The sequence below is a fragment of the Anolis sagrei genome, chromosome 4 (assembly GCF_037176765.1).
Source record: "Anolis sagrei isolate rAnoSag1 chromosome 4, rAnoSag1.mat, whole genome shotgun sequence".
Lineage (NCBI taxonomy): Eukaryota > Metazoa > Chordata > Lepidosauria > Squamata > Dactyloidae > Anolis > Anolis sagrei.
In genome coordinates, this window is record NC_090024.1 from 194,847,722 (window position 1) to 194,875,274 (window position 27,553).

The 27,553-nt window shown below is 37.2% G+C and overlaps 2 protein-coding genes across 3 annotated transcripts in view; both read right to left on the bottom strand.

Annotated features, from left to right (window-relative positions):
* The window catches only part of LOC132773622 (Krueppel-like factor 15), a 302,098-nt gene that overhangs the window by 168,966 nt on the left and 105,579 nt on the right, over positions 1–27,553 (bottom strand). The gene's annotated exons all lie outside the window — the stretch shown is intronic.
* NUCKS1 (nuclear casein kinase and cyclin dependent kinase substrate 1) overlaps positions 2,527–27,553 on the bottom strand; it is a 30,582-nt gene continuing 5,555 nt past the window's right edge. The window contains exons 2-8 of one of the 2 annotated variants that reach the window (XM_060772897.2): positions 18,687–18,736; positions 15,406–15,511; positions 11,403–11,455; positions 10,689–10,838; positions 9,889–10,047; positions 8,676–8,825; positions 2,527–7,543 (exon numbers count right to left, since the gene is read on the bottom strand). In XM_060772897.2, coding sequence (XP_060628880.2) covers positions 7,344–7,543; positions 8,676–8,825; positions 9,889–10,047; positions 10,689–10,838; positions 11,403–11,455; positions 15,406–15,511; positions 18,687–18,736 — 868 coding nt within the window. In that variant the 3' untranslated portion in view covers positions 2,527–7,343. The remainder of the gene's footprint in view (positions 7,544–8,675; positions 8,826–9,888; positions 10,048–10,688; positions 10,839–11,402; positions 11,456–15,405; positions 15,512–18,686; positions 18,737–27,553) is intronic. The other variant, XM_060772899.2, reaches the window with a different exon arrangement.

A 27,553-nucleotide genomic window follows, 5' to 3' on the forward strand; every position in this document is an offset into this window, starting at 1 on the left:
TAAGGCTCTCTGCAAGGGGGTAAAAAGGCAACGGAGGTCGAACTACGCCCTCTGCTGCTTCTGGAGATTATGTGCAATGTTACGGTTGAAAGATTTCTTCATAGCCTTTTTGAACCTCTCTGTACAAATTGATTTGCCTGGTTCTACAATTTTGACCTGCTAACTCCAAAGATGATTTAGCATTACTCCCAAAACAAAGGTAACAGCCAACGCTAATCACCACCTTGTTCAAAGCATGATCATGCTCTTCGAAATTTAAGGATATTTGTTTGGATCTATTTTTGCACCTATAACTCGCTTTATCAGTTTAAATTCTATTCATAGAAAAAAAAATGTTTGATTTCTACAAAAATGTCTTAAATTTAGTCTATCTTCAACATAAAGAGAGACTAATTTCTGATATTACAGTTGACTATGCTGAGGATGCTTTTAACTAATAGTGGCTGTTTATATCCAAGATGTTCCTGCTTAAGTTTTAATAATGCTGTATTTATTTGGTTTTACCTGGTTTTTAATTATGCAGTGTGTAGTATTTTCAGGGTGCATCTTGCCATTGATATATGTAGATTTTAATGATCTATAGGATTTTAATGGTGTATTTTATATTGTATTTAATAATCTGGTTTTCATGTATCTTTGTTTGCCTTATATGTGAAAGACCTATGGTATAAGCATTAAATAAACTATTCAATATAAATAATTAATAAAATGGTATATCAATTGGAAATCAGGTGTGGAGAGTCTGGATTGAATTGCAATTCCCAGTACCTTTGACCACTGGCTATGGTGGCTTGGACCATTCCAGAGTTTAGATCCAGTATCTGGTGGGCTACACTCCTGTTCTAAAGTAATATTAGGTACTGTTTCTGTTTGTAAAACTTTGAATTCACATATTATAGAAATGAAACCTTTTCCTCTAGGCTGTGATGAAACTGTCCTTGGAGGGTTCTTCTAATACAGTATGATTCCATCTGTGGGGTATATATTCCAAGACTGCCTGTGAAACCTGAAATCATAGATAATGAAGTTTATAGTTTTACTATATATGGGCCAGAAGCATAGCATAGAATTGCACCAGGCCCTAGAGAAGTGATGAATGTTTTTTGAAGCATGACTAAATTAAACTGTGGATATTGAATTTGTGGATAAGTGGGTGGCACCATAATTCACATGGTTTGGGCATCTAGAGAAATCTGTTTTGCTTAATGTGTTGTCGAAGGCTTCCATGGCCAGAATCATTGGGTTGCTGTGAGTTTTCTGGGCTGTATGGCCGTGTTCCAGAAGCATTCTCTCGTGACGCTTCACCAACATCTATGGCAGGTACCCTTAGAGGTTGAGAGGGTCTGATGGAAACATTCACACTTGCCTCAAGCAGACAAGAGTTTTCTCCTGTACTGGACATTCCACAGATCTATAAACCCCACTTGCCCAGTTTCCAACATACCTCACAACCTCTGAGAATGGCTGTCATAGATGCGGGCAAAACGGCACAAGAATGCTTCTGGAGCAATGGCCATACAGCCTGGAAAACTCACAGCAACCTTCTGTTGTGGTGTCTCACTTTTGGCTTTTTTTCTGTTTTCCCCATTTCCCCTGAACAAGGAACATCTCCTCTCTTCCCTTAAACACATTCTTAGTAATCATCTTTGACATTCTGCTATCCTACTTCATTATGGCCTTACAAGTCCAGCTTCTATGATGAATTAATTTTCTGCCTGCCACTGGTGCTCTAGGATAGGCAGGATTCCCATTTCCTCCTCTGCTGAATCTGGGTTAGATTATCTTCTTCCATGATTGTCCATTTGACTTGAACCAACTTTCTGTTTTGACAGATCATTTTGGTAGCTGTATGGCAAACAGAACTATTTCAATGAAGTTTCGCCTTTGGAATAGCCATCCAAGATTGAAATTTCTTAACATTTTATGTTTCCTTAATGTGGTAACACTGCCACCCCTTCAAATGAAATTCTTCTGCTTACTGGTGAAATTTCGATGCCTTGATATCTCTACCATCCACAGTAATTCTGTTGCAGACCCTCTAATCAGGAAGGACCTCATATTCCCAGAAATCAACTAGAAAGAATAAAATGGTAATACAATCTTTGACAAATTCATTTTTCATCTTGTACATGTGATTTCAATTCAATGTGTCTATAAATTACAGTGTCGAGCATCACATGCTGGTCTGTGACTGAGGCACAGACTTGGATTAACCAGGTTAAATGCAACAATAAAGCAAGCACAAAGCATTAGAACTTGGGAGAATCTCTGAATAATGTGGTTGCAATTATTAAGACCTTGCTATCTAGACTAAGCACAATTTCTAGGAAGGAAACTCTGCTAAATAGAGAATTACACACTGCCTACTGTGCAAGATATGTACAGTAGAACTAAAAGAGTAGGTGACTTCAATATGAATCCTCAGACCTCAATGGTTTCTACACAGGATTTGCTTGCACTACTTGCAAGTTTAAAAAGCAAATGAACTGATACTAGGGAGAAGAAAAAACACAGAAGGCACCTATATGGGTTATAAAAGCCCTTTTATAAAGCCATTTTTAAACAAAACCAAAATGTTTACAAAAGAAATTAAGATACAGAAGAATAAGTTGCTTAATATATTCAAAAAATAATAAAAGAGAGAGGGGGGAAATGAGGGGGACACAATTCCAACATGCTGAACAATAAAGGGTTCTTTTCCATATTCTCTTTTAATACAAAATACAAGCCAAGGATACACATACTTAAAACAGAGCTCAGGAGCAGATATGCAGTCCTGGAAACCCTTCAATAAAAAGCAAAAGCAAGGACTGTTAATTTTGTTTTGAAATTGCAAGTACATACAGAGACTGGAATATGTAAAATTAAGTAGCACAAAAGACCATCACACAATTCTACCAATGCATGTTGCATCTATAATTCACGAACATGGTCAACAACGTCATGTTCACTTCAAACCCTCCCTCCCTCCCCCCTTTTTAAAAAATGCATTTTTAAATAAAGCATCAATGTTACATTCAAACTGAACTCCTAGTACCATGCTGCAGATTTCACTGTCAAGGGATTCACAGCCCCGTTGGTCATCATCATGATGTGGGATCTTCTACGTAGTAGCACAGAGTATTTTATTCAGCAGTTGCCTTACACAACTGCTCATGAAATATCCCAGGGGAGACCAGGATGCCAAAAGGGAGGGAATACCCAAGACAATTATCCACTGCATTCCACTGAATCTACTCCTATCTGCTGTTAAGGGCACTTGCCCAACTTGGAGCCTTATTGTTCATTGTGTTTGAGAACAGTTCAGGGTTTTGCTGTGACGTGTTCCTGGAAAAAAATTATGCAATTCTCTTATATACAACTTTTTGTAATAATTGTTTCTGCAGGAAAAGTAAAATTCACAAATTCCTAACACACATTAAATTGTCAGACGGACACCCACGCATGCACACATATGCTCACTGTTCACTCCCATTCACACAAGATACTTGAAGGGGTTTTCATGTCATTGTGGCTTAAGCAGGTTTGTGTATTGTTCTGCCCCAAATGCCTACAGTTCCCTATTAAAAAAATCCCTCCCCAAATATACAAAGTGTATGCACAGTGGAATCTTGCAGTCACACCAAAACATGCTCAGACTGAGGGGACCATTTCATTTTCTACAGTTTTGTACAGGGGCAGATGGGCAGCAAATCTTTTCAACAGTGGTCAACGGATCTTCAGCATGTATGTGAATGCTTTAGTGAATGTGAAAAGGGGAAACTTTTGCTTTAGGGGCTAGGAAAGAATGTAATACAGAATAGGAAAGCGTGAGCTACTTAGTGAAGCAGAAAACTAAAAATGTAAGTCAGGGAGAGGAGGCATATCCAAGGAAACTGCAAGTATATTTTTGTCAATCCATGAACGATGGAGCCCTAAATTATTACAAGCACACCCAACTTCTGCCATGTGAATTGAACTGATGGCATGCTATCACACACAAATCACAAGGAGAATTCACTATGCAGTTTCCATTTGGGGCTCATGTTCTACAAATAATTTGTTCAAAATGCAAGGGGACAGGGTATTCAGTAAAAGGTGGACCCAAGCCTCACAAAGAGCCTACTGAATGAAGCTACTTGAAAGGAGGGGAAGGGGAAAAAATCTCCCCCACAAAGTACTAATATCACTTTTCAAATACCTAAAATCATGGGAATCAAATTCCTTTTATTTTATAAAATCATGTGCCAACATTATGATTTGTTATAAAAAAATAAACACTCCACAGAAAAAATACATAAAGCAAAAGCACCGATTTCTACAGCTCATAAGCTTCCAGCATGTTATAGCTTTCCCCCTTAACCCAACTCCACTCCTTAGTTTAGCTGTTTGTTGTACTTGGGGTAATGAATTTTTAATTCACTTAATTAACAGTTTGGGTACTTGGTGCAGGCATGTAATAGCTGAATATACTGAACATCATACTGGCCCTTCCAACAATTCTAGAAAGCTTTATACCTGAATGCACATCATCTCCATCTCTCCATTGGGGGACATGAAACATAATTCTTCGTCAGATCAATCTAATCATGGCATTCTTGCATTTGGTCTGTCCTAAAATACTACACCAAAGAGAAAAAGCCCTCACAAAATTGTATGTTCAGATTGGATATTCAGTTTTAAGTTATCTGGGCTGTTTCTTCAGCAACATAACTATTACCTGGTCAAGCCCAAAACATAACCGGCAAATACTTCCCTGAATTCCTAGCTATTCTCACAATTACTTGAAAAGTGGTAAGTTACATATACTAAACAAGTTTGCTTTTGGTTTTTTTTTAAATGTCAGAAATACTTAATTAAAGTAAGATATTAAATAACCTGCCATTCCTTGGAAGCAACTGATATAGAGTGATGAATGCACACTGGAGTATTTCTACTTGTTTTTCTGGCAATAGTTGTTCAGCGGAACAAAGTAATGAACTAACAAGGCTATTGCATCCCTAGAATACTGCACTCAAAAGGCAATATACACAGAGGACAAAAGTGAAAATGATGACTGTATTTACTAGAGATGTATGAACTGGAGGGGAAAAATACTTTCCTTCTGTGTCTGGACTGAACAGGTGGGCAAGTGCAAGCAAGTTATTAAGTATGTTAGTGTTTTGAGGACCTTCTAAATTGTTTGTTTCTAGGGTGACATATACAAACCTAAATGAAAGCACAGTATTTAGGGTTTTCACAGATTCAAGACAAAGACATCTGCTGCCATCATAAATTTGAAATAAGTTGTTCACAAAATTAAAGGTGATAACTGGTTCAAACAATTGAAGAAGAGATAAAGGAAGAGTCTGAATAGTTTTACTAAGCCAATTATGCACAGTTGTATCTGTTAAAGAAAGGAACTAAGAGAAAAATAGGCATTTTACAAAACAAGGCCTAGCAGAAGTATTTTCCATATATCTGGCTGACCATAATGATGAGAGGTAATCACTCCAAACATATACATTTGAAGCAGATGAACAGTCTAGGACCACCTTTTTATTTGCAGTATTGGATAAAACCACCAATTTGGACTCAACTCTTTGAAAGTATCAGTACAATCTTTGTGTCCATTGTATCCATATCATTCAACATTTAAAACTTGGTAAAACCGACAAAAGTGACTCAAACTGGATTGGTTTCTGTCCAAAGATGAACTCAGGACTTTTTAAAAAAAATTCCAAATATTATTCAACAATATAAATGTCAGCTTCTTCTTGATAAAAAGAATGAACTTTTAATCCTTTGTACACACTTAAATCAATTTATAGCAAACACCACATTGATGTGAACAGAGTTGCTTTAAACAGCAGAAGAAAATATTCTGCTAAGTCTTAAAACTGTATACATGTCATTTCCTTTTGTATTTTAGAAAGAGGTAACCCCCATTACGCTTTCCTGCTTATGCATGCTTTACTTTGGCTTTGTACTATCAGTCTGGCAGGCCTGATCCTCTATGAGAATACTTATAAATTGCATCCATTTTGTTTTTAAACAATCAATTAAACCAGAAATGTCAAAGGTTGAGGCTTCAAATCTCTAATAATGTCACTTGGAGAGAAAGGGTTGTGACAGGAAGTGTTTCTTATAAATGTGCAAGACAGAAGGTGAGAAGCAGATAGCACTTCATCTCACACCAAATACTGCAATTTTTTTACCTAGTAAGGACAAAGTCCATCTTGTTGAAACTGGCTAAACATACACACTGCTTGAAACTTAATAAAAAGTTAGCACACAGCCCTCTTGAATATATTTTACATTGTTAAAATATTTTGCTTTTGTGAAGCACCATACTACATTGTTCAGGAGCTGTGTCTTTCATTTCACAGCCTGTATCTTGTTTGGCCTGGGTGTATGATTTCTTCTGAATATAGAACCTCTAAGACCTGGCAATGAAAAAACATTCATCACAAAGGAAGCAGTGAAGGTAAATTAAGTCAAGGAGGGGATGTCTACAGGCAAATTATATTCTTTGCGGAAGAAGCGGAGTTGTCTTACTTCTGAAACGCTAGAGCCAGTGCACATGGATCAAAACACAAAGACTGTGCCATTATGGAAAACTGTTTTCACATTTGTAAAGAACAAATGACCTCAGCCTTCCAGAATGCCTCCCTGAAATCAAACTTTACACAATGTATGCAAAGATTCAAAGTATGGCAAAAGAGAAACTTTTTTAAAAAAGAGCTGGAAGGAAACGGCAGCATTTTGACTAACTGAAATGCTATCCTACTCAGAAAAAATTAAAATATTAATGACATGAACAGGCAGGGCTTTTCTAAAGATTAAAATACAGAAGAGACTACATGGTCATTAAAATTACCTTGGCCATTAAAAATAGATTGTGGAACCCCAAATATTCAGAATATTAGAACTTTAAACCCTTGGATGGAATTCAAAAGAATTCATATACAAAGGATGCTGTGTGCAATAATACACTTGTTTTGGATTCAATTAAGCAAGTTGGCTTAGATGAATTTCCCAGCTTTGAAAAACCTATTCTGTTTGTTAATTGTGAGCCTCCAAGTGTCAGCCTTAAACTTTATTGCTTTACAACTGCAGTGAGCCTTCAAAATATATCTTTAGTAAGATATTAATTTAAATTTGGTTGGGGAGAACGGAATGGCCAGTAGAGACTGTGACATCAAAATATTATTGTGTAAAGGTTCTCTTTTAAAAAGGAGAAGGAAGAACGGTACTATTAAAACAGCTAAAGTAAAGGTGGCATTCACAGCCCATGAGTCAAGCCACAACCAAAACCATGTTCTACCCCCTAAGCATATTCTCTTTTCCTTACTCTCTCTCAAAAAGTTTCTCTCCCACACCATTTAATCTTCACCAGATGGGGCTTCATCTTCGGAACCCTCATCCCCAGATTTGTCTGGAGGAGGACTAACTGATTTCTTCTTTGCTGGAGGACTTTCAGGCTCTTCGTCATCATCCTTTGGGGATGGGGTCTTTTCTTTTGACGTCTTTGAAGCTGTGGGACGGCCTCCCTTCCCTTTGCCCTTCACTGGACTCGGTGTAACTGGTGAAAGCAAAACATCAAAATATAACAAGGAGTCTGAGCACATATGGCAGCATTCCTGGGTTGTTTACTTATCTTTGTCTTAATCATAAGAACTAGTAAATTTGCAACGAGATGACTATTGAACAAAGCTTGAATTTCTACAAAATAATGGTCTGGAACGTATAAAACGTGTGCAATAAATCTCAGTTCATTATAAAATTATTCTGCAAACAAATGTGCCCATGTACTGTTGAGATTCCTTCAATGTGACATCAAGACTTTGCTAGAAACAATGCTTGCCTTTCACATGTTCTCCAAAAGTATGAGCAATGAAATCAATTATGATAAAAAGTCCATATTTCTGTGGCAATATGATGGCAGCACTGCATTCAGGGGAGGGCATGTGCTAATATGGTAGTTCTTCATTGCTTAAATAACATATAGCTTTTCAAGTGTTATAACTAATTTGGGTTGTAAGCAGGGCTAATGTACAAACAGCATTCTTAAGTTCTTCATGAATGCAAAAGCTAGAGACTAAGCACTCTACACCTTCCTTTATCTGAGGAGAATATGTATTAAATATAATAGTCATGCAGACTAGTGATCCAAAAACATATTAGATAATTTAAGACAAATCTCCAAACAGAAATTTCTATCCAAGATGAATTTTGAATTTTTATTAAGGTAAGATTCAATCAAAGGAGTATTTTTAGTCAAACACGTGTGTCGTTCTGGGTACAGCAAAACCTATGTCAACACTCAGCATCTTGTATTTACTTGGAATCGAATGAAAAGAACTATTCATGATGCACAAACATCACTTGTTTTAATCAGCACTGGCAAGTGGTCTGAACACAATACTGGCAACCAAGAGAAGTCATAGAATCCCATCCTGATTCAGTCATTAATTACTTTGAATCTCTGGGAGTAAAAAAAAAAAAAGAGTAATCCACAAATGATTTCTCCAAACCTACTCTATCATACTATACAAGCTACTGCTTATGTTAAGAAGAATAAAAAGGGTTTATTCAGATCCATTTAAACAGAAGAGGTGAAGAGCTGAGAAAATACAAGCACCTTGTAAGCAAACCTCCATTATGCTATTCCTAACAGCTGCAAAGGAAGAACTTTTGAAGCAAGCCGAGCTCACCTGTAGCCTTTAGCCTTGGTTTAGGCATTTTCTTTTCTTTCCTTTCTGGTTTGGATTTCTTAGCCACTTTTTTGTTCTTCTTTTTTGAACTGCCATAATCACTATCATCATCATCTTCCACAAGGAAGTCTTCATCGCTGCCAGAATCTTCTGTGCAGAGAGAGAGGAATGAAATGTCTCTAAGAAGGTCTGTCCTTGTTCACTTGGAAAAGAGACAGAATGAGGGAGAGAGTCTGGTAGGTTGATCAGGGGACAGGAGTCAGTATCCTTGGCTTCTACATCCTGTCACATGCTTCCTAGAACTTGGAGAATCAGAGCTTCTGTCCCAGTATTTCCTCATGTAAATCTCCTTAATGACTGTTGATAAGTAGCAAAATTATTTAAATCATTGGCTGCATAGGTAAATTTCTCCTTCCCTCATGGAATATTACATGTAGTCTCAGCCTGACCATTTTCTATACCAGCTGCTGCTCGTTCTATATCAATGCCCTTCCCAGCCTTTTCTCTTGTTCTTCCATCTTGCAGCAGGCTGAAGAAGTGCCCTTTGAAGTCAACACCAGTAATGTACTACATTTGGGACAGCAATAGTTTACTGCTTCCTATAACAGACTTCCAGGTTTTGTATCCAAGGGTGTTCATGATTATAGTTCATCAGTTCAATGATTCACTGGGTGCCTTCTAATTTGTACACATCACTGCAAATTTCACAAAGGTCCCCATCTTTCATCATTTTGAGCAAGTGTCTGTCAATTTACACAACAGACAAATCAGAACAAAATATTTAAGTTGCAGGTATTTATGTATTTTGGGGAGGAAGGGAAGGGTAAAGTTTAATTTAAGTTTAATCATGAACATAAGGGCATCACTGCATCATGAAGCTAGATAGGATGGTATTTGTAATCAAATGGTCTGTTCAGTTTGTTGCCCAGTGCTGAAGATAACAATGATGAATATAGCAAGAGAAGTATTGCGAAAAAATTCTCCATGTGTCCCTAAAAGGTTTTATTCCCTGAATAAAGAAAGACAGTATTATTGTTGTTAGTAACGAAGCTAAAGATAATATATATTAGTGATGGATTGCACTCAGTACTCAAGAAGTTGCAACAATAGGTTTGCCTGTCTGGGCAACTGAATCTGAACCCATGATCAAATTTGGCAGTTCTTTGTCAAGTCAATTCCCATTTTCCATTCGTGTGTATCCAGTACCACTTACTTTCCTGAAATCCTGCTTCCTCTTCCTCCTCCTCCGGATCTTCCTCCTCACTGCCTACATCATCCATGAGCATTTCCCGTTGCTTGGAAGCAGCTTTAGATGCTGCCTGTCTCTGCTGGCGCACATTTTTGTGGTCTTCTTTTTCATCCTCACTGTCATCTATTACAAAGTCATGAAAACACAATGAAGGTGTGCAGTATACCACCACAACACCATTCACTTTCCTAGAAGTACATACGTGGTGTGTGAAGCCACCATAAAGAAAGAAAGGCTAACTAGACCGCTCTAAATCAGGGGTGAATATCTGTGGAAGACTAAAGAGCTGCATTAGCCCCCCCTTGGTGCACCTGCTCCCACCCAACAAAACAAAATATGCTCTCTGAACTGTCTGAAGAGATAAGCACCTACCTAGAAACAGCTATGGAAAAATTAATTGACCTGTCACCTCCACTTTTATCTCACCAACCTGGGGAAGATCTGGCAGGTTGAAGCTGGTCCCACAGTAAACAAACAATATTTTAAATAAAAATAAATCAATTTTAAAAACAAAATAAACCTACAATACACATACCCAGATGCCTTTTATTATCTACTCATACATCTATATTTCAAAGCCATAGATATATCTACACTGTCATTTCATTTTATTACTACAGGTAAGAGTCCTGTAAGTTTTCGTAAGTGTGTTACCTCAATTTTATGTGAACTACATGAACAGCGTCCATTACTTTGGCATAATCTGAATCTGTAAGGGGGGAAAATCTCAATATAGTGAGCGGCTTCATTTAAATCATAGTTACCTGCAGCTCTTTTTCTGGATTTGGAAGTTGCTCTTTTGTTCTTCTCAGGTTTGGCTTTCTTTCCTTTTTTGTTCTTTTGAGAACTTTCATAGTCACTATCAGCTTTACCATCACCTGCTCCTAAATCATCCTCACTGCCAAAATCTTCATCTGAGATACAAGAGTGGGTGAGGGAATACTGTTAGACATATGCCATACGGAAAAATTAGAAAGAGCTAACTGCCCTAGGATTTGATACTAAAAACCATCAAGAAAATTGAAAACAAAAGAAAATTATTTGGATACTGATAGATGATTTATAGCCAAAAAGCAAGGGGCATTATCCTAAATTGAGCTTATTGAGTATAACACTCTCCTAGTGCAGACCAAAGGCAATTTTCATGTTCCAGCTTGTGGTACTATGATCATTTAATGCCCAGTTAGCATCTAGTCCTATTTCTGCAGCCAATGCAAACATTTGTCCACATTTTGACCTGCCCTTCCCCTGACAATAAAAGGCTGTGTGGGCATGCACCAGTGTTTGGAAAGTGCCTTCTGAACAAGCACCATGCAAGGAGATGCTGACTGACTCTTTCTGCAATGTTGCAAACTTAACATACAGTGGTATCACTAGCTAGATCCTTTCCATTTAAAGTTATCAAATCAGGTGCAATGGCAGGGCAAGAAACTGAAACCTACAGTTGGTTAATTATACTATAATAGATATGTAAATACCTGCTGAGTGTGAGTCATCCCTCTTTGCCTTCGTATCTTTTTCTGAGTCCTCACTGTGAGAATAAAATAAATTCCAATGGTTGTAATTTAAGTGTAACCTCAAAGAGGATTTTTATATTACTATGTTTTTAGATGGGGAGGTGAGAAAAAGTAAAACAAGTAGGTCGCATCATGTAACCAGAACAGGCGAATGATTCTACTACCCTTAACAGTGTATGTTCTACTTGCCCCACAGATTAAAAGATAACTTGCAAAGCTTCCAGATACTGCACGACAATTATTAACAGCTAAAACAACCCCACCATTTCCATAGTTTCTTCAGGACAACCTGCAATTTAAAAATTCTACATAAGAGAACATACAAGCACATTTCAAAATAATACCTCTGAAAGAAACTCCAATGTTCCTTGTCCTCTGTCCAGCTATAACTTTTTAATATAAAAGCAGCTTTACAGTACTGGATGGATTGTGGAGGATTGGAGAAGCAAAGAATTTTAGCGCCACGTTACAATAGCATGCCTGCAGTAAATACTGCAATACAGTTTGTATTGGAAAAGTTTGTGAGTCTGCTATAGCCAATCTTATTGTAGCTGTATGTGCTTGTCTTCAACTGACATAGTAAGCAATATCTGCCTCCAATATTTTTTACTAAACATGCATGAGTAGCAAAACAGCCTAGCAGCTGTGATGAACTGGATGAGGACAACAAACTGAGGCTTGCAAGACAAGAGGTTCTCCTGGTCAGTCATGAGGCCAATCAGGGTATAGGGTGGCAACCTGTGCTCGATGGGGTTACGGTCGGACACATGTCTGCAGTCTGGGGTCCTCCTGGACTCAGTGCTGACACTTGAAGCTCAGGTGTCGTTGGTGGCCAGTAAAAACTTGTGCTCCAGCTGTGACCATACCTCAAAAAGCTGAGGTCCATGCCTTAGTTACATCCAGAATGCACTCTACATGGGGCTGCCTTTGAAGATGGCTTGGAAATTAGTTAGTGCAAAGGTCGGAAGTCAAATTACTAACTGGGGCTAGGTATAGGGAGCATACAAAGCCCCTATTAAAGCAGCTCTACTGGCTGCCGACAAGTTTCCGGGCCCAATTGAAAGAGCACGTTATTCCCTACAAAGCCCTATACGGTTTGAGTCCAACCTATCTTCAAGACTGCATCTCCCCCTATAAACTGGCGTGGCCCTAACTTCTGCTCGGGAGGCCCTCCTCTTGGTCCCACTTCCATTTCAATTGTGGCTGGCAGGGAAAAAAACTTGAGGACCAAGTGAATCGTCTCACTCTGGCACTTTATGTGACTGAAATTGAATATGGCCTACCTTAAATCCGCAGTTACTGCTATGTTTTATTGTGTATCTTATTAAAATTAGTAGGAGTTTCACATGGTGTTTTATGTACAGTATATTTGTTTTATGTAAAATTACATCATTATTGTTTTATAAATGTTTATTGTATGGGGAACTTCCATGTTCTCTCTCTTATTATTAATAACAATATTTGTTATAAATAAATGATCTTATCAAATCTTTTACCTAACTGGTTCTGAGTGATGTCTTGCCTGCAGACCCCCATTCACAAGTTCTTCAACTTTAACTCAAAGATGGGGAGCCTCCAATCCACATATATCTAATTAGCATAAATTACCCTGCAGCCTCTCTTCCTTGGTTCTTCCAAGGCTCTCCCGCTGCTTTTACAACTCTCCAATCCTCAAAGAAAAATGAGGAAAGTTTATTCAACTAGCATCAAATTAGCTATGCGCTTCTCAGACATCTTGGGAAAAGAATGAAGAGCAAGATGCACTACGAAAGCCCCCTACAGCTCACCACCCCTTTTCTAAATTCAAGAAGAAGAAGCAGTGCTGTGCTTACAGGGAAGGGGGGTGCAAGAGGTGAAAAAGAGAATGTTGGGTATATGTGCCATATGCCTAACAAATTACACCGGAGGAAATGCTATCTTGAAAGGTTCCCCTACCTCTCCTTTATATCCAATAGATGATAGTAATTATTACAGCTGCTAAGATATGCTTTCCATACAAAAGAATCAGCAACAAAATATTTCAAGTATAGAGTCTCGGTATAAAAAAACAAGGAACTTGAATGTCCATTATCAAAACTATCTACTGAATAACCAGATGTTAAATTCTAAGAAGGATTAATACTTAAATGAGCATAATTTACACAAAGCCTTTAAAAGATTCTAGCATTGGCAAAGACTGTTGTACTAGTCCTTTAAAAAAACCTGGTTGTCCATTAGCACCAGAAGACTCGTGTAGAGCTGTCTAGAACACATTGCTGAACAGCAGAGATGAGGTAACGTGAAGATCTACAGAGCACAGTAACTTGGAATTGTTGCGGGGTTATGTCAAAAGGCATACTCTGAAACATCTAGATCAAAACATTTACAGACCTGCTTCAACCTCGAAGAAACTCAAGCTACATAGTATTTCTATACTCACAGTCCATTTTCTAACAATGAGCAGGGAAGAACAAGATAATGCAGAACACAAAAGAGACAAAATTTCCATGACTGGATAGTTTGTATCAGCTTTGCCACTCATTTTTTTCAGAGATTCCAACCTTCCACAGTGTATTTGGAAAAGGCTGAGGAGCAGTAAAGTGCTTTTTCGAATCCCAGAAAATTCTTTAATTATCATGGTTTCAGTGGCCAGTATTTTCAGGACTGATTTCTATTTCATAGTCCAACCTATTTTTAAACAACTGGCATTCACAATCATAGGAAGCATAATGGTATTTTCATATGAGCAGTTTTCTGTATTATCAACCAGAAGGGAAATCAGGCCAGCTAGTCAATCTTTTCCTTCTTAATAGTATGGAGCAAAATGTGAAGATTAAAAAAGGTGGAAGCACTGGGAAAATGTACGAGTTATCAATGAATATTATCTGGACTCTTCATAAAACAATACAAGCAGGATAGAGTGGTTGCATAGAAAAAGCTTTAAACTACCCCTAGATCACCTCAGTCCACTTCATAAAAATTCCTTGCATGCAAATCAGTGCACTTCTAAATGTACAGATATTTTTATTTATTAATCTCTCAAGAATGTACATATAACTCAACTACTTAAACCAATCACGGTAGAATGTACAACTGGAATATACACTAGCATTGTAAATGTAGAAAGCAAGACTACAACAGAGAAAGTAACTCAAACACAGAAAAATACACTCAAATCACCATAAAACCAGACACTTAAGGTGTGTAGATATTAATTTCTCTAGGGAGAATGCTCCTAAAAAGGAAGTGATCACTACAGTTTTTAAAAAGACCCAGGATCACATCTTCACTCTCCAAACATCAGAATAAGAGTGTCTCCACTGAAGCTTAGAGTCTGGGCGAAGTATAAATGGGTGAAAAGTAATCCTTTACATACTAAAGTTCTAAGCTGTGAAAGTTTATAGGTCAAAACTGGTATTCTGAATCAGACTTACAAATGAAGATAATATGGTCATGAAGGCAATGAAGAAACGCACTGAAACATTATGTACATGCCTAATTCTTCTTTCACAGCCATACTTTGGACTAAATGAAATTCATAAGCAAAAGTTCCTTTGTTCAGATTCACCAATTTGCTTCTATGAAAATATATTCACTAAAGATTTACAAACAATCCCAGCAACCTGTGGAGAATAAAAATTATCTCCAAGATTCATAAGGAAAATTTGTTTTAATAAAGTAAGAGAATCTTCTCCTCATCTTTTGTCAGAATGCCGCAAATGATGATTACAGGTTGCGAATAGTCAAGGAAGCCAGTAATCTACTTGCGAAAACTTCAAAGAACACAAACGGTCAGGGTCAATCCCATATTATAACCTTTCAGCTCCCAGAGATTCCAAATTTATCCCAGAACACATAATCTCTAGTGAACCCAATGAAGCCCAGGATGCATATGGACCCTAAATGTAAGACTACAACTTCTGCTTTATATCCAATGTGTAAACGGTAAGAAACCCAATTGCTATACATTTTAAATCCAGCTCACCTATCTTCCTGAGAATTTTTTCCAGGTCGCCTCTTATTTTTCGCTTCCCTTGGTGATGAACGGATTTTCTTGGCTGGAGGACCTGAATCTCTGCCATATTCTTCATCTACATAGTAAACGGATAAAACAGGCTTAAAAGGAGATAATAAGTTTTGATGATATAATTTTAAAGGCATAACTTTAAGAAGTTAGAACTCCTACCAAAACAATATATAACATAGGAAGAAAAGTATTAAAAAGACAGCAAGTTTTTAAAGACATAGTTTTGATGCTCTTTTCCATTACATTACACTCTACTTTGCTAATTTCAATTGGGTTTAATTTTTATCATACTATATTTACTAAAATCTAGTGCTCACCTATTTTGGCTAAAAGAGGTATCCAAAATGAGGGTGCGCATTAGATTCATGTAATATGATAATCTTAGTGCTGAGCTAAAGCTAATGGGGAAGCTGTTTCAGGAGCCACTGGAGTTCCTATTTGAAGGAGGTTGCCTTTCATTTAATTGCCATGCTCAATGCTGGGATTTGTAGTTTGATGAGGCATCAGCATCCTTTGACAGCCTCCATGATCCCGTATGAATGATCCCCATAACCCCATAGCATTGAGCCAGGGCAGTTAAAGTGGATTCATTCTACAGCATAGATACACCTCGAGGTTTTTTTACTTTCTCCATTGCTGAAAGTTTTAGTGCGCCAACACTTTTGCTTTCAAAAAAAGAATCCTAAGCAGGCAGCAATGGGCAAATTACAAAGAGTGCACTTTTGCCACTGCGCATTACATTTGCCAGCAAATACTTTTTTGGTTTCAGGGTTTTGAAAATTGAGCATTCGATTTGATGGTGCTTTAGACTTGGGTAAATACTGGGCATTTTCCTGTAGCCTGAGGATGTTGCAACTTTTGTTGAAGTCAAATGCTGGAGAATTTGGGATAGGTGGGGTACTGGGGGGGGGGGTCCTTAACCATTATGGAGGATAATGCCTGTGGTGTCTTTAAAGATCATTTCACAGACAAAATATCTCATATAATAGCCAACTTAGATTCCAATGTTAAAGCAGAAGTTGACAGTGAAGTATCTGGCAACTTCATGAATAGGATTACACTATATCAGTTTCAGTTAATGACTGCCACAAATGTTTATAATCTACTAGGACAAGTAAGGAAGACCACTTATCCTCTTGATTCCTAGGTGTCCAGGGAGGAGATAGCTAGACTTCAGCTGCAATGTATTATTAATACAACTCTCAGGGAGGGAAATTTTTTATCCTGTTTAAAAGCAATGCTACAATCATTACAAAAAAGAAGACAAAACTCTCCTTGGACTGATGCAACTATAGATCAGTACCAAATCTCCCTTTTTGGGTAAGCTGATCCAAAAGGCATTTGCCTCTCAACTCCAGGCAGTCTTGGATGATACATGGCATACTGCAAATTTTCCTTCTCTCCCTAATGCTGTACAATATCTGCATGAAACTACTGGGAGAGGTAATCTGGAGGCATGGAGTGGCATGAATCAGCATGCCAATGACATCCAAAAACATTTCTCCGTTCCTTAAAACAGCTTCAGCTTGAAGCGTTAAGATCGGCCCCTTCTTTAATGGCATTCTGGAAGGGTGTGAAGACACTTAATTAAGCCAAATAAGTGGCAGTAGAAGCTCTGGATTTTTATCTTGGTTTTAATATCCATAAAATTTTGTTGTGTTTGCCGTTCCAAATATTTATAATTTAATGGATTTTTTAAAACTTTGTGTTGAATCGTTTTATTCTGTTCTAACTACCTTGGGTCTGTGCTCAGAGAAAGGCGAGATATACATTTTTCAAATTAATAAATAAAGACCATGTTTCCTCTGTAATAAATGCACTAATGAGGTAATGGGATGAATGAAGAAAAATAAACTGAAGCAGAATCCGGACAAGATGGAGGTGCTTATTGTCAACAGTCCTAACCTAGTCCTAGATATACACTCTTCCTGAAAACCTGTGTACACAACTTAGGTGTGCTTCCTGATTCATCATGCCAAACACAGCTCAGATAGATGTGACAGTCAGGAATGCTGATTATTCGCTTTGATTATTACACCAGCTGTTTCCCTTCCTAGAGCTGGAGAATCTAAAGATGCTGGCAACATCTAGGCTGGGCTTCTGTAATGTGCTACCTTTGTATCAAACTCCAATGAGTCCAAAACATGGTAACCAAATTGGTCACTGGTACACCTATGCTAAAATTACTCCACTGGCTTCAAGTTAATTTATGGGAAAAAGATCAAAGTACTGACCACTACCTTTAAAGCCCTGAAAAGTTTTGGTCCAGATACCTACGGGGTTAATATTCCCCATGCACTGAGCTTCTCTGGGGGACATTTACTACAGTTAGCCAAGACTAGACTGGCAATAGACATGCAGATTTTTTTCCCTTTGCCTCTCCTAGACTGTGGAATGGCCTGTCAGAAAGGTTTCGACAGCTGAATATACTATCTAAATTTAAAACAGAAATAAAGACCTGTCCCTTCCAGAAGATTTATCCAGATGATTTTTAAATTGTGTAATAACTGTTTCAAATGCACTGGTCTTTTCAATTTATGTTTCAACTGGTTTATGTGTTATGTGTTTTAACTGATAATTCATATTATAATATGCTGCTGTTCAGCACCTCAATTCATGAGGAGAGGCAGGCAATCAACCAATCAATCAATCAGTCTTATTATCTGTAATAACAACAATCCAAAGGAGCAGAAGGGATTCTATTGTTCTCACGTACTCCTTGTGGGGTTCAATTGGCGTTTGCATGGCTATATGGAATCAAATTCTAGACTAAACCAGTGTCTTATTTTCTTAAGCAGGACATAAACTGAAACACATATTTATACAAAGGTACTTCACTACATTCCTTTGCCCCAGCCTTCCTATTATAATGCTTGTGTTGTATTATGTTTGTATTGGCTTAAATATATTTTGTTATTGTTTATATAGAGATGGTAAATGGCTAATTCAAAAGCTTAGGTAGAATACGGTCAGCCCTCCACATTCCCTGTGCACCAAATAAAGTGGAAACATATGGGAGTAGGGGAACCAGCTTTTTTTAAAAAAACTAAGAACAATTCTTTAGGAATCTTTAGGACTAGAGATTCCTAGATATAACATTTTCATCAAATCCATGGATTGACGTTGTGAACCTCACAGCATCTGAATTAAGACATTATTACATGTGCCAATTACCACATTGAGTGAGTGACCCTGAAAACTGTAGTCCAAATACCTGATTGTCCAAGAATTATAGTTACCTGCATCATCTGATTCTTGAAACTGTGAATAGTCCACAACTTTTCTGTTCCTGGAAGGGCAGAAAAATATATTAGATGGAAATAGATATCAGATAAATTAAGACTGAAATTTATGTCATCTTCAATCATTTTTGAACATTAAGACAAATTACTTCTTTATCAATAGATAAATTTTAAGCCTGATTTAGTAGTTCTATTAAGCAAATCTCTCCGTACCTAATGTACCAGGCAAGCTAGGCATAGGGAGTTTTCCTCTTTCTTCTAAAAACCTGACCAGTCAAAAAAGAGGTAGTCAATTATTAGCTAGTTAGATAGTGATCAAAGCCTTTAACGAACTAACTTTAGCAAAACACCAAAACAGATTTTAGCTTTCCTAAATCCAGCATAAATTAATGCCTCACTCACAGAAGACTATTTTATTTCTGTTCAGTTTTTGTAAGGGGCTTTTTTACTGAAAGAAATATAACACAATTCAGCAGGACAAAATAAAATCAAGAGGCTATCAGTTGATTATCCAGTTTTGGTGTTGTTTACAAAAACACATTTAGAGGTGCTAGTCTCCCAAATTTCAAGTCACACCTGTAAATTGCTGAGACTGTGCACTGGTCACTCATTTACAAGTACAATAGGTCTGAAGTCAGAAACACAATCTATCAACTCTCCCTAATGCTGGCACCATGAACTTTTAGGACCACTTTTCCAATCTGTGGCGCTATACCATGATGGTTCTATCCTTAACTACAGAAGAGACAACAGATTAGCACAGATGCAATGTACTGAAAGTGAAAAGCCAGCTTGATAGAAAATATATTTTTTCACTTATTCTGCTTTTTTGGTGCTAAAGACTTAATAATACATAGGAATTTATTTTATCATGGGGTAGTAATTTGTCAACATAGTAAAAATTATCAACAGTACAACATGGAGGCAACTTCTTCCACTTCTTTTAGGCAAATTATGCTGGACTTTTTCTTCTTTTTTAATATAGATGTATGGTCCAGAGTTTTTTTTAATGACATGTAATATGAACTTTGTATAACCATGTCATCTAAATAAACACAAATACACGTGTACACACATATTTTTAAAGAGTGGAAAGTACAGATTAACAATGCTTTTAATCAATCTTTCTGCAGCTTGTAGAAAACCTTGATAAGTTTGCTATCATATCTCAATGAAGAAAATAGATAAGTCGTTATTTCCTTAACAAATACAGAAACAACATGGAAAGAACAGGAATAGGTTTCTATGCCACAAACACGTTTCACCAAAGTTTTTATCTAGAATCACAAGATGGACATGTCAAAGGAAACAATCAAGCCAGGTAAGTTTAGCTTAAGTCAAGAAAATAATTTTATATCTTACAAAAATCACTTGAAAACTTCTTCCAAAAATATATATTTCTTTCACTAGCATTTTTTTTCTCATGAGTTCCATTTTTGGTGGTCAAAATTATAGATATATCCTTTAATATAAGGGTAGCTGGTGATTGAGTCTCATCTGCTTTCCCCTTTTCACAAGCTTCTAAAGGCAACCACTGTTTACGCTGCCTGTTTTAAATATGAGGGTTGGAACTTTAATAGTAGCAACTATTTATTTACATATAATACAAAAGTAAGCCATGCCACCAAATTTTACAGTCCTTCAATATAGTAGCCAGCATTGTGTACAACCCATTTCCAACAATGTGGAAGTCATAGGACACCTGTTGCAGTGCCTGTTCTGTTGATAGTTCATATTGAGCGGTCTACTGCTGCAAGAATCTCTGGAACAGTTCTGAAGCGAATGCCACGACGTGGTTCCTTCATCTTAAGAATTAAGTCAAAGTCACAAGGGCTTAAGTCTGGGGGGTATGGTGAATGGTACAGCACTTCCCAGCCCCACCAACTGAGCAAATCAGCCACAGCTTGCGCTGCATGTGGCCAAGCATTATCATGCAAAATTCTTCAAAGTTCTACAGAAAGTGTTGCCGTTTTTTTTCTCAAAGCTGGTTTGAGATGGCGTTCCAAAAATGAGCAGTAATACTGCGCATTGATGATCTGATGTGTGAGAACAGTATGCGTTAGGATGACACCATCACAGTCGTACACGAGGATCACCATAACTTTCACATTGCTGGGGTTCTGACAAAAGTTTGAACTTCGTGGTGACCCGTAATGATGCCATTCATTCGACTGGCATTTCAGTTCTGGCTGGTACGATCCAGCCTAAGTCTCATCCAGCATAATGATACAGCGTAAGAAAGCCTCTCCTTTGCACTCATAGCGCTCCAAGTGGGTACGAGCAGCATTATATCGTAGCCATTTCTGCATTTCTGTCAAATAATGTGGAACCCATCGTGAAACAATTTTTCTCATGCCCAGGCATTCCTTCAGAATGTGGAGCAGTCGTATGTTCAAATCCTGTATTTTGGGCCAGCTCACGAATCGTATAGCGTCGATCACTGTCTATATGTGCGGCAACAGCATAGCACATTCAATCTTTACCCAACTTCGTTGTTCTTGTTTCAAAAACATCGTGACACTTACTTTAGGCCGCAAGCTAATATGAGGCACAGTTCTTCATGTCACTCTACATGCCCGTGCCGTGCTAAGGGCGAGTATTTTCACTCAGAAGTAAGGTTGGCATGTAACGTGTGGTATACGTGACATTCTTTGGTTTCGTTCCAACCCTCGTAGATACACACAGCTCTAGCAGGATTGGTAAAACTCAGCCAGGTTACCAGCTGTTAGGAATTGTGGGAGCTGAAGTCCAAAACATCTGGAGGAGCACAATTTGAGAACCACTGAGCTAGACCAATATTCCTTCCGAATTCCAGTTTATGTCCAACACCAAAAGTCTCTCTTTACATGTCCACCAACCTTCTAATACTAATGCTACTGAAAAACTTCCAGCGAGACAGAAAAAAAATACAGGAGGATTGAAAGGGCACAAAAATCCTTTGTACATATATTAAGATATCCCTGTATATAACAACTTTTTTGTGACATCCCAAACATCTTCCAAAGCCTTCTACACAGTGCGGGCAATCAAAATGATTTGGCAACAATAGAAAAACATCAATGCCTCTCTCACTTGATAGTTTGTGTTAAGTTGGCTCTTAACAATATGCAACACTAATCTTGTATTTGCAATTTCATTTATTGCTTTAGTAGGAGCTACATCAGCTTTCCTACTTAACTATTGCAGCTGGACTTTCATAATGATTTCCTTTTGAGTTTAATGAATTTGAAAGCTATTCGTTAGATAAATTATCTGCAAAACCAACAAGGATCCATAATTCTGGTAGTAAAGCCAAAAATTCTGATTGCCAAAGAGAGAAAACAATTCCTTTCCTGGCCTGACCAACACTCAACTCTACCAAACAGAACCAAAAAGCTGGTTTCCAAGCTGTTTCCTGCTGAAGGAAATCTTAAGATTTATTGAGGTGTTGTGTGGTTTTTGGGCTGTATGGCCATGTTCTAGCAGCATTTTCTCCTGATGTTTTGCCTGCATCTGGGGCTGGCATCTTCAGAGAATTGGAAGATTTATTATTATAGGAAATCATGAAATTTAGCTAGTTACAACTGCTGTTGACATCTCTTGTGGAACAGTTAATTCCACTAGGCAGACCACTTCTTTGGTATGACTTGCATTCTTATTTAATACATCACCCTAAAGTTCTTGTTGTGTAAAGTGCAGTGTCTATTTCTTCCTTTTGTAGATTTGTAGATTCCACAGAGAAGAGTGCTGTACAACACCAACCATTATTTTACTCAACTTCTACAGTATCACCCATCAGAACAGCTTACCATACACAGGACTTGGTGTTATACCATCTGTTTTTTAAAGTGCTGATTAAATGTCTGCTGAAAGCTAATCATGATATGTATGTTTCTAAGCGTAAGACTAGACATGGGATTTGTATCATATATGTATGGTTTTTAAGGGACAAATAGCACCAGCCATAGAGCTTATAATTAACTTATCAGGGCAGTTTTAGGGAGGAAAAATTAACCCTTCCTTTCTTTGCTTTGGTCAAGCGGAACCTCTTTTCTCCAGTTGAAGCTGGTACTTGCTTGGAGAAAAAATACCCATATTTATTCAAGTCTAATGTGCCATTGAATCATTCATTTTTCAAAACTCTGGAAAAAAGTATTTTCTGGCAAATGTAATGCACAGTGGCAAAAAGTGCACTCTTTGTAATTTGGTCAAAAAGGTGTACATTACAGTGGCTGCATGCTTAGAATTATTTCTTTAAAAAACAAATGTGTTAAGACACCAAAGCTTTCAGCAATGGAAAAAAAAACCTTTGGGTACATCTTTGCTGTAGAATGAATCCACTTTAATAGCACTGACCCTGGCTCAATGCTACTGGGTCATGGTGGCTGTAGTTTGGGATCATGGGGGCTGTTTAATAATGCTGATGTCTCACCAAACAGATTCCAGCATAGCACAGCAATGAGCCGTGGCAATTAAATAAGAAATGATATCCATGTGTTCTTTGCTTTGGCTCAGCACTAATATCACCACGTTACATGAATCTAATGCGCATTCTAATTTTGAGAAGGCAAAAAGGGTGAGCTTTAGATTTGAGTAAATACAGTACCCATTACAGAAAATTCAGCCTTGCTCGGAAGTTGTCAAATTTAATTGCACAATTGGCAGCATGGGGTCAAATCAAGTTGACTAACAAAAGAAATTACTAAAAGTACATTATATTAAGCTGCCCTTGATTATTGTTTAACAGCTAGAGCCAGAAAGATCTAGAATGCAGAAATTGTTGACTGTTATCTTCCACATACATTGCAAAGCACCTGTTTCTAACCAACACAAATTGGATGAAAATTAAACTCCATTTAAATAAAAATCATGTTTTTAAAAAATCAAAATACCATATTTATTCTGAAGATTAATGAGATTAATGGTAACAAACTTAAGGATTATAACGTGACAGTTACCAGCTTAACCAACTCCTACATGTATTCACTGTGTAAAAATATATTTTTCTATGTCAAAGAAAAAACAATTGGAGCACATCTGAAATAGGGATGCTTACATTCTTCCTGAAATGCAGATATTTTGTTTTCACCCAATAAAAGTAAACAGATTTTCTCTATCCATTAATTTTCAGGTGTCAGTTCTAGTGATCAGTCATGATTATTTTATACTTTTCTTTTTGCTATTGAGGCAATCTAGCAGTTTAACCCAGCCTTCTAATTCATCTAAATCTGCTTTGATTTCAATGAGAGATTTACAGCCTTTTCAGGCCTAAGGTTCATTCCTGTGAAGTCAAATGGTATCTATTTAAGTCTGTTGCTCTGATTAGGTTTTTTTTAGATTGCTTTATTGGACTGTAATGCTTTCATTTAACACAGGTTTTGCATTTGGTCATTTTATAATTTACAATTATAATCTTTATGGCTCTTTTTGTGATGGGTTGCCCTTTTAAGTCAGTTTTTTAAAAAAATAAAAAAGACTAATTAAATTTGATTGAATGCCACATTCACTTTAGCCAATTCTACTATGCTTCAGGATACTATGAACTAAAAAGCTGCCTTTTGAGAGATAACCATCCAGGTCTTTACATTTTGGATGAATCTTTTCCATCTTTATGATATAGTCAAATAGGTGAAGATGGACAAATCTGAAATTAATCTAGCTAAACGGTGACTCAGCTGCCTTCATACAGCCCAATGACCCAATTTTTCTGTGAACAGATTCAATTCTAAATGTATCCTTTAGAAGGGATGAAGTTCCTGGCCAAGGGTGCAGCTATGCTATAGAATTAATACAGGTTGACAGCAATTTAACTGTCATGGCTCAATGCTATGGAATCAAGAAAAAGAAATATACTTTTAAAGCATTATGTTTATTATAAACATTACCACGTATACATATATACACACTAAAACAATGATTAAAAGCTTCAGAATGTCTTGTAATAATAAACATATGTATTTATTTTGTTGCTTCTTTTCTGCTGTTAATTTGGGGTTCTCATTTTGTAGGATTATATTTATTTTACAATAAACCAAAAATTTACCAAGCATAACCTTCATTTCCAGTTCCCAACCAAGTGTCAACATATCTTAGTATCCTAAGATGCTGTAAATAATTGTCCCTTGCAGAATCTACAATAAAAGCACCAGGAGAATTTGTTAGGACTCTTTCTGCACTGGGAAACTAAAACAATATTGTGTGTCTACATGTAACAGTTTTTTCCTGCTTCCCACCTACCATGAGATTGGGATCATCAAGAAAGAACAATGCCAACATGTGAAATTAATGCCACCATGTACATTAGTTTTCCAGCTTCCTGAAGGGGTTGAGATGAGTTGCTGCCAGATATCAGCGCACAGATTAACTCTGTACCTTTCATTTAAGTGTTCATAGTTATTAAAGGTGTGCAATTTTTTGTTAGTTCTCATACGTTGTACCAAATTTGTTAAATTCATACTTACAAGGCAATATCCAACACGTGGGCATGGCCCACACCAAATAGTTAAGAACAAAAAATTACCCAATACTTTTTCATTTGCATTTTATAAATCTCAGAAGCCTCCAAAAGATTAGTTTTATTTTTAGTGCAAGCAAGCCAAGAAGTCTGCCTTTCCTCTTTAAATCAATGGCCTCTTGCCATTAGGAGAGGGAAAGCAGGGAAAAAGTAGTTCACTGGGAAAGAAAGCACAGAACTCTGGGAAATGTAGTTTGGTAAGGTGATGAGCCCTATAGCAGAGAATGCAGAAAGCCCTGCTCTAAACAACATTTCCAAGAATTCCACTCACATCAGAAAGCCTGAATCAGGAGAGGGGATAGATTTGTCTCTCTGTAGCAGCAGCCAGCCAGAGTTCAAATAAATTATTGAATCTGCAAAGAGGAGATCCCTAAATGGATGGCCCTTAGGTGTCCCTTCCAACTCAACAGGGGAAGCATATTAATATGTTTAGAGGCTGGATGGCCATCTTTCAGGAGAGTTTTGAAGATGCCCTTCTGCCTGTAAGAAGGGAGTTGAACTAGATGGACTCTAGGATTCTATGAAAATATAGAACTGGTTAATATTGGCTAATATATGAGAGACATTCAATGAAATAGCTCTTGTGGCTTTTTTTAAAGCCATGTTTTTGTCAAAACTTCAAAAATCCCTAAAATCAATAGATGTATGAATATTTCTGAAAGTTGGGGAAATGATTCAGTATCTTGTGTCATTGTATAAAAAATTCAAGGAGATATAGCTCTTGTACTTTTTTTAAAAAAATATTATAAAACCTTTGAAAAATTCCCCAAAAAAATCTATGGATAAGTGAAACGTTGTGAAATTTGATGGGCTAACACTGGTATATGTGTTCTATCACTGTAGCAAGTTTCACCCCAATAGCTGTAAAATGAGGGAGAAAGGAGCCCCTTAAGTTTTCCCAATTATAGTAATTATGCACAATTACTATAACAAAAAAGTAATGAAATTTCATTACTATAGTTATAGTAACAAAGTTTTCACTAACTATAGTTTAGAAACACTTTAGAATCCGAACACCAGCGCCTCTTAAGTTTGTAATGATTTTTGAAATATTTTTATTGATTGTGCATGCCTAATTGTTACATAAAAATCCATAGTGTTCTCTAAAGCTCATCCCTTGTGTAAACTGGAATGAGCAATTAATCTCATTACAGACTGCTCTGCATATTGCCCCACTACATTCCAAGGGTCTGTACCTTTCTCAGGGCGGATCTTCCAAATGACTCAAATTTTCAAATCAATGAATGACAGCTATTTATTTTCTCACCATGGAGGAAACCCCAACCACCAGTTAGGAAGCATCTCTAACCAACAAATTCCCGGATCCTAGCTGGAGAAGCCTTTCAGTCAATCTGGGGAATGCGCAGGTATCCTGAATGGCTGTCAGACTGAATAAAATGTTCTGTACTTTGCTGCATGGTTTATGTTAGAGCCTTTGAGTGCGCACACTCTGCATCTGACATCCTTTCAAATCTGAAAGTAATAAACCTCTGTTCCTGTTGCCTTCAAACCTGGTTTGCGTCTTGGATCTGGCTCAATCTTGAATCTGGCGTAGCAAAGCACACCAGCCTAGAATCTGCTTTTCGCAGTTAGTTGAAATCACTCTTCACAACTGTTCTTCCAATTTACATCACTTCTTATGTGTATATCAATCACTTAACAGCTACGTTGAGGAATTTAGTATTAAATGCCTTTTCTGAAGAGAATCATATGCCTATTTTCCCCTCAGGTCTTCTGCACATATTGGGGGAGGTGAGAATGCAAAGGAGAAAGAGGCATTGTGGCTTGTTAATGTGGTAATGAAATAAGTTCTGAGAAACTAACGTCTAACTGGGCTCATCCACACTACCTAAAACTGCAATATTCCTTAAGAAAACAATTCCAGTGTTGTTTGCAAGTAACTTAACTGCATTGCCTTGGCAAAGCTTAAAAGTAAAATGAGGGACAGTTAAAGCTGCAAGAAACTGAAACCTGGTCTTCTGAGTTATTAATTCTGATTCCTTTTATTCTGAAACATATTTATTGAAGTTTTACGGGCCTAATGGCGTCTTCCTAATTTAAACTATCTAAACTCCTGAATATGCATACATTTAAAATTATTCCTACACTTACATTTTAAACATGCTTTTAGATCAGCTGTCAGGAATTGTGGAAGTTGAAGTCCAAAACACCTGGAGGGCCAGAGTTTGCCAATGCCTGGTCTAAAATATTTAAATTATTTTTATTTTTTAAATTATATAAACTGATTTGATAAATAAAGCAGAGATCTTATGATATTGGGCATAATGTAAATATTTAATTAATAAATAAAGTACATTCTTTAAAGAAATATCTGTGTCAACCTATGCATGCATTATATTGAGAATATATC